The sequence below is a fragment of the Acanthochromis polyacanthus genome, chromosome 6, assembly GCF_021347895.1.
Source record: "Acanthochromis polyacanthus isolate Apoly-LR-REF ecotype Palm Island chromosome 6, KAUST_Apoly_ChrSc, whole genome shotgun sequence".
Lineage (NCBI taxonomy): Eukaryota > Metazoa > Chordata > Actinopteri > Pomacentridae > Acanthochromis > Acanthochromis polyacanthus.
Genome location: NC_067118.1, coordinates 18,801,628 through 18,815,751, shown reverse-complemented (window position 1 = coordinate 18,815,751; position 14,124 = coordinate 18,801,628). Strand labels below are relative to the sequence as shown.

At 40.3% G+C, this 14,124-nt stretch overlaps 1 protein-coding gene across 1 annotated transcript in view; it reads left to right on the top strand.

Annotated features, from left to right (window-relative positions):
• Nucleotides 1-7,349, top strand: part of ctnnbl1 (catenin, beta like 1) — an 86,864-nt gene extending 79,515 nt beyond the window's left edge. Inside the window, exon 16 of the mRNA XM_051949794.1 lies at nucleotides 6,639-7,349. Coding sequence (XP_051805754.1) covers nucleotides 6,639-6,727 — 89 coding nt within the window. The 3' untranslated portion in view covers nucleotides 6,728-7,349. The remainder of the gene's footprint in view (nucleotides 1-6,638) is intronic.
• Nucleotides 7,350-14,124: the final 6,775 nt, after the last annotated feature.

The following is a 14,124-nucleotide window of genomic DNA, read 5'->3' as shown; positions in this document are numbered from 1 at the left end:
TTCCATGTACACATTCAGTTCACGTTTGCAAGTTGTATTATTACTACTATATCATCCATCCATCCTCAGTAGGGTAAGAGTAAGTAAGGGTAACTGGCAGACGTTACATTTTGATCATGTTTAGCCTCTGGACAGGCAATCACTATACACATATGTGTATTTCTTTTAATTAATTATTGATTGTGACAATTGGTTCCAGAAACTTTGTCAACAGTTTAAAATCTCTTACAGTGGGTACGGAAAGTATTCAGACCCCTTGAAATTTTTCACACTCTGTGTCATTGCAGCCATTTGCCAAAATCAAAAAAGTTCATTTTATTTCTCATTAATGTACACTCAGCACCCCATGTTGACAGAAAAAAACAGAAATGTAGAAATTTATGCAAATTTATTAAAAAAAGAAAAACTGAAATATCACATGGTCATAAGTATTCAGACCCTGTGCTCAGTATTGAGTAGAAGCACACTTTTCAGCTAGTACAGCCATTAGTCTTCTTGGGAATGACGCAACAAGTTTTTCACACCTGGATTTGGGGATCCTCTGCCATTCTTCCTTGCAGATCCTCTCCAGTTCTGTCAGGTTGGATGATGAACGGTGGTGGACAGCCATTTTGAGGTCTCTCCAGAGATGCTCAATTGGGTTTAGGTCAGGGCTCTGGCTGGGCCAGTCAAGAACGGTCACAGAGTTGTTCTGAAGCCACTCCTTTGTTATTTTAGCTGTGTGCTTAGGGTCATTGTCCTGTTGAAAGGTGAACCTTCGGCCCAGTCTGAGGTCCTGAGCACTCTGGAAGAGGTTTTCCTCCAGGATATCTCTGTACTTGGCTGCATTCATCATTCCTTCAATTGCAACCAGTCTTCCTGTCCCTGCAGCTGAAAAACACCCCCAACATGATGCTCCTACCACCATGTTTCACTGTAGGGATTGTATTGGTCAGGTAATGAGCAGTGCCTGGTTTTCTCCACACATACCGCTTAGAATTAACACCAAAAAGTTCAATCTTGGTCTCATCAGACCAGAGAATCTTATTTTTCATAGTCTGGGAGTCCTTCATGTGTTTTTTGACAAACTCTATGCGGGCTTTCATGAGTCTTGCACTGAGGAGAGGCTTCCGTCGGGTCACTCTGCCCCAACTGGTGGAGGGCTGCAGTGATAGTTGACTTTGTGGAACTTTCTCCTATCTCCCGACTGCATCTCTGGAGCTCAGCCACAGTGATCTTTGGGTTCTTCTTTACCTCTCTCACCAAGGCTCTTCTCCCACCATTGCTCAGTATGGCTGGACGGCCAGGTCTAGGAAGAGTTGTGGTCGTCCCAAACTTCTTCCATTTGAGGATTATGGAGGCCACTGTGCTCTAAGGAACCTTGAGTGCTGCAGAAATTCTTTTGTAACTTTGGCCAGATCTGTGCCTTGCCACAATTCTGTCTCTGAGCTCCTTGGGCAGTTCCTTCAACCTCATGATTCTCATTTGCTCTGACATGCACTGTGAGCTGTAAGGTCTTATATAGACAGGTGTGTGCCTTTCCTAATCAAGTCCAATCAATTTAATTAAACACAGCTGGACTCCAATAGAGAAGCAGAACCATCTCGAGGAGGATCAGAAGAAATGGACAGCATGTGAGTTAAATATGAATGTCGCTGCAAAGGGTCTGAATACTTATGACCATGTGATATTTCAGTTTTTCTTTTTTAATAAATTTGCAAAAAAAAATCTACATTTCTGTTTTTTTCTGTCAAGATGGGGTGCTGAGTGTACATTAAAGAGAAATAAAATGAACTTTTTTGATTTTGGCAAATGGCTGCAATGACACAGTGAAAAATTTCAAGGGGTTTGAATACTTTCCGTACCCACTGTATACTTGAGGGAAGTTAGTAGAATGACTAAAGTGATAATGCCATTAACTTTCAAAAAGCAAGTATCAACATGTAATCTTTTCTAGTTTGTATGTTTTAGTGAAAGCACTAAATTTATGCATAGCTTTGTTACTTTAAGTGACAGCAAGAGGACTGGATTGCAGATTTTGACAAGAAAAACACTCACAGAGCACAGTACTCCACCAAGGCTGCTCAGTCGTATCATTTTCGATGGATGAAATCTTGAAAAAATGAGTGGCGGTATCACAGCACTATAGAATACGTATGGCCTTTAATGTAGATGTACTCAACAACAAAATTACCTTGTGGTTATGCATGTGCACGGATACCAAATCGTGTGAGCTAAATATGCGACCGGCAGGGGGTATTGATCGCACTCGGAAACACCCCAACAAATTAATCAATTGTTTCTTGTATCATTTCGAACAGATACTGTAAGTCCCAATAAGTCCACAACAGTCAATTTGTAGTAGGATCGCAATCATGTGATGGTCAGCAGGCAGCTGATGGAGTGTTCACTTGTTGTCATAGTTACAGTGATGCTGTGCTGCTATCTCTCAATGATACAGAAATCTTTAACAAATCCATTGATCCAGACTATAAGCCGCATCACTGCCTAAATCTAATCAACTGGTCCCTGTGACATTTCCCTGAAAATTTCATCCAAATCCGTTAATCTGTTTTGAGTAATGTTGCTAACAGACAGACACTGATGGTCTCATAACTGCCTCCTTGATGGTGTAGCAAAAGCAGCACAATTTTTGTCCGGTGAAAATTCCCACAGATTTTTTTTGAGTTTTGGACACAGAGAGCTGCTTTTTTTCTGGCTACTAGAGATTGCAGTGAATAGGCATGTCGGGGTCATAGACTGTATATAAAGATGGATGTAGCATCTGGCTCCAAATTTGAAGCCCACACGGAAGTGTCAAAAGCTTGCAATATCACGCAGTCCGCAAGGGTTGGCTCCAAAAAGCTTTTGCTCCATAGACCCCAGTTCATTTTTGGAAAAAAGAAAATTTGATAGACTAATTTTCTACAGCTCAAGATTTTTTTTCCGTTAGTTTTCATGGTCAAAATGAGAGATCGGGTGGCCGATCTTAAAATAAATCAATACTGAATTTTAAATAAATCGTTAAAGTTGGCGGAGCCATGGGGCGTGGCTATACTTGATAGACAGCAACAGAAGCTTCTGCGGTAAAATGTGGGCGGGATAAGAGAGGCTTCAGCCAATCCTGCCCCTAGTTGCTCTCCGGTCCAGTCTGTTTGATGATGCTTTTTACGTCACTAGCTCCAAAAATCCAAAATGGCGACCAGGAAGTAGCAAAATCCGGGCTTCATTTTCTCGGCGTTGAAACCAACGGGTGACGTCACGGTTAGTTCACGCCTGGTCGGGGTCCCTTATTCCCTTTTCTTCTTTTCCATTTCAGAGCAAATAACCCAGACTAAATGAAATTAATCTGTATATGTAATCTGTTGATTTTAAGAATATTGCTTTGTTGTTTTTAGAAGCGACTTAACCTGCAAAAGTAAATCAATTTTCTTGTTCTTCCAACACTCAGGAGAACACTCAGTGTTCTTCCACAATATCTCTGTGATCCCTGCTCAGTCCTATTACACCTTTCACTATCTTTTATGTATAAATTAATAACATAAAAACATCCCTCTACGGCCGAAAATTCTGAATCTCCTCGATGTCTTTGACAGCCATGCTTCTTCGTCTTAAACCCTTGCAGTATCTTGTCAGGAAAGCCCCCTTCATTTTCTCCTCTCTGCAGTGTCTCCCAGACAAAAATAGTCTTTTTTTTTCATGTTTCTGCCTCGACATCCCTGGGTTTAATGTGTAATCCCTGCCTCAGAGGCTGGCTGAGAGACAGAGCGGATGCCCGGCTTTCACCAGCACTGCGGCAGCTGCAACTTTCTCTTTCGTGCCCATAAGACTCACAAATCGACCGTCGGACGGTCTCAGAGGCCTTGTGAAACCAGAAATGAAGAAAACAATCAAACGCTCAGAAGCACACAATGAAGTACAAGCTCTGCACAATATACCTGGACCTGTTCCTGAGGACACAGGCTGGATTTCAATACAGAAGTTGTCATAAGACATCTCATTATATGAAAACTTTTGTTTTTTTCTTCAAAAGGAGAGACGTTGTGAATGACTTTTTCTTTGCAAAGTGACAGATTAGAAACTGCGTCTGCTGGAGTGAAAGGCCGTTGAGTGATAGCAGTTCTTTAAAGCACCGTCTCTCTCAGCTTTGTCCTGAAATAAAAACAAAGAATAGCTTAATTTCACTCTGAGGTATTGCGATCTTCTGGAAAAGGTTTACTCTCCCCTGACGTTACAGCAAGTCTTTGTCTTTCTACCAAACTTGGACAAATGGAGGAAAATTTCCCACTGAAGTGTTTCCTTTGGCCTCATTCATGATCAGTTCCTTCATATTCCAGACTAAATCTATATTAAGTCACATTTCCACAAAGTGACACGAAGCAAACCTGGAGTGAGGCTGTATTCTAGTACAGGAGCACTGTTTAAGCTAAGTACTGCTTTAGCAGCTTTGGGCAAAAACATGAAACAATTGAGAAGATTAGCAGAAAATTATTAGAATTTTAATCCAAGTTTTCAATCATTTTGTTCTTTTGTGTGAAAAATCCCTGCTTTTTTATTTTTGTCAAATTAATGTTTGAGTTTTTGCTTGTTGGAAAAACAAACAATATGAAGAAAAAATCTAAATTATTTATTTACTAATCAAGAAAATTGATAATGACAATAATATTTCCTTGCAGCTGTTTTGAATAGAATAACATACAGCTTGTGTGTAGCCTTTGAACCCACAGTGCTTCTCGGCAGGTATATACACAGTACAAAGACAAGAGGAGGAATGGAAGCTCCTGACAGGTTATTTCAGCTGCAGTTAGGAACACTTGATGATGATGATGTTGATGCAGCTGATGCAGTGCATCTTTCCACTTTCTGTGGAATAGTGTAAGAACACAAAAGGCATCACCTTTTACTCATTCTGCTTTTGCACTCGACATCAGAGTCAGCTTTAATGGCCAAGTACCTACACATCATACAAGGAATTTGGTTCTGGTTGTAGGTGTCATGCTAGGAATAAGGAAAAGAGAATAATGAAATGGCTATAGAAAGGAAAAAAAATACATAAGAGATTTACACGTCTAGAAAATAATGTATTTATACAGAAAAATATATAGACAGAGTGCAAAATGATAATAGCCAAAGTGAGAGCAATAGCTGAAGTGAGAATATAGTGCAAAAAGGAAAGAATATTGTACATACTCTGCTGCTGTTCCTTGCCCTCTTCCTGGCTCTAGTGAACAGTTCCTGCATGGAGGACAGGGGGCTCCACTGATGTTTTCTGCAGTCTGTTTCTGTCCTGCTGTGTGGCTGCTCCAGAGGTGCACAGGACAGATTCAGTGACTGCAGTGTAGAACTGCATCAACAGCTCCTGTGGGAGGCCGTGTCTCCCCAGCTGTTGCAGGAAATACATCCTCCCCTGAGCCTTTGTTAAGGATGGAACAGATGTTCGTCTCCCACTTCAGGTCCTGAGAGATTGTAGTCCCCAGGAGGTTTAAGGACTCCACAGCTGACACAGGGCTGTTGCTGATGGTGCTGAGGGCTGTCCCCTGAAGTCCACGATCGTCTCCACAGTCTTGAGCGTGTTCAGCTCCAGGTTGTTCTGGTTGCATCAGATCACCAGCCGCTCAACCTCCTGCCGATATGCAGACTTACCACCGTCCTGGATCAGGCCGATGACGGTTGTGTCATCTGCAAACTTCAGGAGTTTATCAGCTGGGTGCTTGGAGGTGCGGTTGTTGGTGTAGAGGGAGAAGAGCAGTGGAGACAGGACACACCCCTGGGTGCTGACAGTCTTGATTGTTGAGTTGACGTCTCCCAGCCTCACCTGCTCCGTCCTATGTATCGGGAAGCTGGTGATCCATTGACAGATGGATGGAGACACATTGAGGCAGGAGAGTTTGGTGGAGAGGATTCAGAGATGATGGTGTTGAATGCCGAGCAAAAATTCATGAACAGGATCCTCACATAACTCCCAGGGTCATCTAGATGTTGCAGGATGTAGTGCATTAACTCAATCATCTGTCAACCTGTTTGCCCAATAGGCAAACTGCCAGAGGTCCAGGTGGATTTCAGGTGGCTCAACACCAGTCTCTTGAAGGACTTCATGACCACAGATGTCAGAGCCACTGGTCTGTAGTTGTTCAGTCCTGTGATCAAGGATTTTTTTTGGGGAACCGGGATGATGATGAAATGTTTGAATGTAGAGGGGACTTCATGTTGCTCAAGGGAACTGTTGAAGCTCCTGGTGAAGATTGGAGCCAGCTGGTGAGTACAGGCTTTAGGATAGGAGGGTGACACTCCATCTGCGCCAGGTTTCTTGCTTCTCTGCCTCTGGATGAGCCAGCTCATTTCTTCACACACTGTGAGTGTGACGGGGGGGCGGGTTTGGGGTGCAGCTTGAGGTGTGACGGGGGTTGTTGGTGTGGGTGAGAGGTGTGGATGTGTCCCTTTCAAACCTACAGTAGAAGGTATAAGGTATAAAACATTTTCAAGCAGATTTCTAAACCGAAAGTGGATCATTTTTGTTTTCACATTTGTCTTCTTCTCAGTGCAGGGTAGTCATCGATCTTGTGAATTTCTGATTCCAAGGATGTTCTGTTTAACCTTTAAAGTCAAACAGCTACACCTGTGCTGTCAAACCAACTAATCCGCTGATTTTTCTTCCACAGAGTACGCTGAGAGCATTGGAGACGGCAAGAGTGATGAGTTCAAAGAGGCCGAACGGAAAAGGATCATGGACCTTGTTGACAATTTCTAATCTCACCGTTTCTCTCTCTCTCTCTCTCTCTCTCTCTCTCTCTCTCTCTCTCTCTCTCTCTCTCTCTCTCTCTCTCTCTCTCTCTCTCTCTCTCTCTCTCTCTCTCACACACACACACACACATACATACACACTCAAATACAAATGATTTGTCCTTCCACGTGGGACTGATAAAGGCACAGAAGCACTGCTAAAACTGATTGGACTAAAAGCAATCCTTCCTTAGTGACTTATTTTTATGCTTTTGTAAAAATTTAATAACACATTGTACATTGCAACTTTTACTTTGGGGAAAAGAAAGCAAAATTCATATCAGAGAAACTCGAGAAATAACTTCAAACTTTCGTTATTTAATTGTTATCGGTCTAATGAAAACAGTATGTGTGGAAGCAGAAAACTGTAGCTCGACAGAAGCCCACAGCCAACGTGAGATGTTTTCGGAGCGACAGCGCTGTTTATTTTCTGTTCTGTGGTGTTGAACACTGCGGGATAATTGTGGACACTTTGCAGAGATCTGCAAACTCAATATCTCTCCCTCGGCTCCCCTACTTTACCTGCTCTGTTTGTTTTGGATTTAGGTGTATAATATTTTCTAATAAAACATTTGGTAATAAAATCCTGATTGCCTGTTTGGTCTGTTTGATTAATGTCTCGGTTTAGCGAGTGACACTGGCACAGCATGCTGATAACCGTCTGTGCACATCTCATTCTGCCTGCTCCTGGTTACTGTTGCACAGATGGAGACGGCAGACCTGCAGTATATCTGCAGCTTCCTTCGCAGTGTGAGAATCCTGAAAGAAAGGCAGAACTGCTTCATCTTTATTTGTCTGAACCCACCCACGGATGGATCTCAGCAGCCTCCCGGAGCTCTCAGCCCACTGCTGTCTTCATTTGACGCTGTTCACGCACATCAGTGTGGAGGTGTATTACGGTACAGCTGTATACACAAACAAACCTATTATTTTCCCTGTCTTGTGCACCAGACTACTTTCTTTAAGCATAAAGGAAACAAAAACATTCCCAGTTACTTACATTGTAAGTGTGAGAGACAGAACTGTTTTGCACTGACTCGTAGTGACCCACTTAACTCCATTTACCAACTATATTTAGTCTGATATCAATCTTTATGTAATTTTCACAGCACACAGTAGTGTCAATCAAATTGCAGATAACAGCAGTTAACTAAATACATAAATTAGAGAGTTTTTTTTTTTTTATCAGGGCACAGCCAGCTTCATCAAGATAAACCTCATCCCTGCTGTCGTAAATAAGCAGCCACTGGTGCAGCACTCCATCTGATACTTGACCTTCTAATCCACTGCTGAAGTGAAAGGACTCTGCTAAAACTGGAAAATATTATCTAGAATTTAGATTGGCATAAACTAGAAGAGAGAAATAGTTTTTAATGGAGTGTAACATGATTTCCTGTGGTTGAACATCATCTAGTTGTAGATCAGTGGATGTTAAACTGTAGCTGTATCTTATTTTTATTATTATCTATCAGTAATTTAGTTCATTCTGACTGGTTTCAGCGTTTTCATATTTAATGGATATTTAACAGTGTAAAACAATGTTGTTATCTAACAATGATAAATGCAATGATTTACCAAAAATACTAGTGCTTCATTATACCAGATACACTCCACCTCAAAAGAACTGGAACAGTGAGGCCAATTCTTATTCTCTGCTCTACCTGTTCAATGTCTGTTACTTAGTCCACCAGTGGTTTCTTTCTTCTTCAGGACATTCCAAATGATTGTACCAGCTATGGCTAATGTTTGCGCAATGGCTCTGATTGATTTTCCATCTTCTTTCAGCTTCACAGTTGCTTGTTTTTCACCCACAGACAGCTCTCTGGTTTTCATGTTGGTTACACCTCTAACTATAGATCTGCACAGGCAAAACCCAAATCTGAAATTGAATGTAGACATTGAATGCCACTTACTGATTTAATAATGAATGTAATAGGACACACCTATCAGTCACCTGTTCCAGTGCTGTTGCTAACATGAAAAATGTGTGGGTTCAAACAAAAGGGGCTGTCTTCTTCTGTGTGTATCAGATACAGATGTAAATACCTGGAAATAAAAGCTGAAATGTTGATCCTTTGTCTCATATTCATCTGTTGATGTCAAATCCAAATGTTTTCAGTCTACAGCAGAAATAAAGGAATTGGCCTCACTGTTTCAATACTTTTGGAGCGGAGTGTATCTCTTTTAACAAACATCTATGTAAAATTACAGAACCAACACTTATTTTTCTTTGTCATTAATTGTATATACTTGGAGTTTCCTTTAATTTAAAAAAAAGGAAATTGTGAAATTACAATGCATTTGCAAAAATATTTTACTGTAATTTCATGTTTTTAAAAAAACAGCATTTTCATTAAAAAAATATGTTGTTATCCAAAGTTACAGCTTTTAACCCCAAGTTGTTAAATGTATATTTAGTCTGTTTTTGTAATTTTATTATTTTTGTTTTTTTTGTGTGTATAAAATACAAAAAAATGTAAATATTTCATCAAATTACTTTTTCTTTACAGTCTACCCACTAACCAATATAGCTTCACAGCTATACTTTAGTTATTTTTGCACAAGAGCTTCATTCTATAATGTCAGTTTTTCTGAAATTTATCTATCATTATGTTCCTGTTGACTTCAGAGGTGATGGAGCTTTTCCCTTCCTTGACTCCAAGTTGCACTAACAATGTGGACATCTTTTTTGTGTAGGAAACTCTAACTCATTTGTTAATATTAGTGTTTTTATTATATTTATGTTTTATCACTCATTTAGTGCATTGTGTCCTCTCTAGATCCATCACCGTGGTTCCTTGCAGGAAGCAGCGATGATGGGAGTTAACGGGAGTTATTCACTGACAGCTGCCACATCTGCTGGCTTTCCTAAGTGTCTTTACCAACCCTAATATCACTCTGTAGCACGATGGGTAGAACAGCAGGGTGTTGCTTGCACACTGTATTGGCAGAGGAGGCCCAGCCCCATGCATCTCTTATCAGTGATTATGACTGCAGCGTGCTTAACAGCAGTTGTACAGCAATTTCACAGCCGAGGGGAGGGAGAATAATTGTATTTTCCGAGTGACTGAGTGCAAACACTGTGCACCGCTGTGCTCTTGGGCTCCTCTCTTTTCGTAGGGACTGAAAGAAGGAGGTATTCTGACATTGAGAGTGAGTGCAGGGATTGATAAAGTGTGCGAAACATGCAACTTAAAGCTCTGATGTATACAGGCCTCCAGAACCTGAAATGCAAGCTCAAAAGTGACATCTTTCACAAAGTGTCACGAAGACATACACTTCTTGTTTTAGACCTGTTAGCAGGGAGGCTCCATGAACAGCATCATGAGTCACAGGGTCAGTTAGTCCACCTCTCAGACTTAAAATGAACAAATTATAATAAGCACCTAGTTTACAATTATTTAAAGTGTGTATACATTTTTTGGGACACTCTGTATATCAACAGCTATTGAAAGAAATTACATGAACTTTGACCCTTCGGGCAAATTTACACTCAGAGTATTGTGTCTCTTGACCAAAAACTGCAAAACTGGCATGCTGACTTTAGCTGTCATTTGTAAGTTAGCAAGTGTTAGCATAATTAAATGAATGCATTTTTGCAGAGCATGAAAGTTTCAAAGCAGTACACCTTTGTGCAATTAAATGTCAAATGACTGAAAATCAATTTTTGCATCACTTCTGAGGAGAGCAATAGATATGTTATCTGATGTAAAATCCAAAACTAACAGTTTAGATTTGCTACATTAAAAATACACACCCCACAATGGTAAATCCATCCATCCACTGTATGGTATCAAGGGCTGGAGTCTATCACAGGGACACACAGAAACTGACAAACAAGCACACTCACATTCACACCTACAGACAATTTAGAATCATCATTTAAGCTCAGGATGTTTTTGGGACGTGGTGGGAAGCTGGAGAACCTGGTGAGAACCCAGCAGGGAAAATCATACTCTGGACCTTCTAGCTGTGAGGTTTCAGTGCTAACCACAACCACTTGATCCAACTTTATTTCTATTGACAGACTCAGTCCTCTTCAGCGGGGAGGATAGTTTTCTGGAGGATAAATTTCTGGAGGGATGATCCGTCATTCTTCAGAGACTGTATTTTTAGCTGCTATTTGCTGGAGGGGCTTTTGCCGCTCTGACTTTCTCTTTAAAATACCCCAAAGGGCTTCTGTATGATTTAAGTCAGACAACATACTCTAGAGGAAATACTCTGCTGTGAAACTTACTAATGCAATTAGTGATGCAATTCTGAACAATTTGTGATATTGGACAGGAATGTACTCACTTCTGTTGTATACTATATATTGTATGAGGCTTTATATGATGGCTTCCTCCATTTCAAACAAAACACAGTAAGAAATTCTCTAGTCAGACTTAAGTTACTACAGTTCCACAGCACTTCATTTGGGTTTGAAATTTGGTGTTTTAAAAGCTGTTGTGATTAGACTCTCAGTGCAAACGTAGTGAGAAAAAAAAAGCTCACTGAAGAATTGCATAATAAGGGGTGAGATGACACCTACTGTCTCCAACTGCAACGGGTCGGGGTCACTTTGATTGTGTGTTTTATATACAGTGTACACTACCATTCAAAAGTCACTTAGAACTGCAGTTTTTTTTTAATGAAGAAAACAATAAATAATAAGAAATACAGTCTTGACATTGTTAATGTGGTAAATAACTATTATAGCTGGAAACAGCTGATTTTAATAGAACATCTCCTTAGGGGTACAGAGGAACATTTCCAGCAACCATCACTCCTGTGTTCTAATGATACACTGTGTTAGCTAATGGTGCTGAAAGGCTAGTTGATGATCAGAAAACCCTTGTGCAATTATGTTAGCACATGAATGAAAGTCTGAGTTTGCACAGAAAACATGAAATTGTCTTTGTGACCCCAGTGTATATAAAACACTGTTTCAGTCATTCGTTTTCACTTACTCTCCAGTTTGGGTTCACTTCTGGCAAACTATAACATCCCACATTCTGGTACCACAACTGAGATTTCTTTTTATGTTTTTTTTAAACAAAGAAGTAGTATTTTTGTTTCTCTTACAGTTTAGTGTAATTTCTGATTGCTGTTTTTTTAAATAAAAGATGAAAAGCCCTGTGATGAAAATTCAGTATTTTACTACTGTTAGTTTTTATAACAGCTGACACTAAGTGTGTTATTCTTTTGGATATCTCATAGATTTACTGTTTGCCTGCTCTTGTGAAGGTTTCCCTCTCATCCACTCTTGTTTGAAGGAGGCTAGCTTGTCCAAGGTGTCTTGGAGTGCAATGAGGGCTTTATCTCTCACAGATGTTAGTAGAACAGTTAGACAAAACACAGAGAGGTGTGTAAGAGACAAATTTCACTACAAAATGGAGTGTGGCTTTACACCTTTCATTTTTGTCTGAGTCCAGCAAAGAGGCAGGACTTTTATTAATGGCTAAAATTTAAAAAAAAAAAAAAAAATACAGAGAGTTTTGACGCAGACAGACAAAAGCTGTTATAATGAGAATAATGTGTAGGTGAGTTTGAATTTAAGTCTTATGATTTCTTTAATTGCAGGAGTATGTGATTTCCAGAGAAAGGTTGGTTGGTCAGTAGACATGGTGTACACGCAGACAGTAGCAGTGTTTACCCATCAGGCTACTATTAACACATGAAGCTGTCATCACTCACGCTCACAGACTCCTAACAAACTGTTAATTGCTGTTCTAGTCCAACTGCTTGGCTGCAGAAGCAGTCAACTGTATGAGCTGTTACCACCAAACTGGCCTCTCTCACTCCCTGCTGTGGAAACAGTCATTTTCCGTGATTGTTTTATTGGGGTCTGGCATAAATATTAGTAATGCAGAATCCCAGTCAGAGTGGCCTAATGAGACCCCAGGGGTAAACTGACCACCATTTGGTGATCATCATAAAAGCATTATAGCCAGTATTAGAAGCAAAATACCTCGTATGTTGCACATTTTGCACTGTTTCCTTTAGTCCTTCTGTAAAGTCGTGGAAGCAGTTTCTTTTTTGTGTTTTTAGGGGGAGCAGCGCCACAAAACCTTCTTGTCAGAAGTGGCAACTGGAGTCGGGTAATCCGATCAGTGTTTTAACACCTGGATTTGGGGTAGAGACCCATAGCTCAGTTATCCATAACTGTGATGAAAAATACTTGTATTAAAAGATTTCAGAGTATTCAAAAGGGTAAAGATTAGGACAGGTCGTTCCAAAAACCTGTAGATGAATGACTATGAAGCTGTGGGTGTATTACACACACTCACTAGTATTTGTACTCAGTGGTCACAACTTGGAAAAAAAGCAACAAAACAAAAAGCCAAGCTGAACTGGTGGTAGTGGAAAAACAAGCACTCAAGAGAAATAAAACCTTAAGAAGAATGACCATTGAAAATGTCTCAAATTTTCTCAAGAATACATTTCATAAAGCAACTCACAGTTTATGTTTGAGAGTACTATGTTATGCTGATGTGCACGTGGAGGGAGAACCACATAGTTGGCTGTCATGAGATCTGGATAGTTTGCAGTTACAAAGACACACTGAGTTACAACTGGTATAAATATTGCAGCTATTTCTTATGTGAAGCAGAGGTTGGATCACCTTATAGTAACACATCTGTGTGATATCTTAACCCAAGTACTTTTTTGACCTTTATTATATATAGGACAGTGGAGAGAGACAGAAAATGTTGGTAGAAGATTGCCAGAATGACATGCAGTAAATGGCCAGGGGCTGGATTTGAACCCATGACCACCACATCAGGGACTATAGCCCCTGTATATGGGTCACCCACTCAGTCAACAGGGCTATCTGGGCACCCTTGCCCAGGCACTTTAAATAAATAGAAACAACTTGCACTTTCACAGGTCTGCACTTGATTGAACCTTATACCCTTTCTCACTCACACAGAATAAATATTATAAAACTCATGCCTTTCTTTTGCTGTGCAACAAGTATAAATGATCATCTTGAATGTAATGTCCAACACATAAGCAATCATAGACCAGTTTATCATGAAAATATCTACACACAGACACAGTCGATTCCAATTTTTTTGAAGGATTTAAGGCAGAAATCCAGTTGGTTAAAGACTGCTTGTGAGTTTCTCCGTTATATTATTTTGCCTGACAAGATGGACAAACTATCCTCTTGGCTGTGATGTCCTGTAGAGAACAAAGTACTTCTTTTATACATTCCATTCAGTCAATAGCCCATATCATAGTCGGTTTGTCATTTGAATTAGTGCATTCCAGTGTTCAGTATGAGACCAATACTCAGGCTGTGTTTCAGCACCACGGAGAGCGAACCGGACTCACTGACAGGCAACACCCACTGCAGCTCCAAACCAGGGCTGGAGCTCA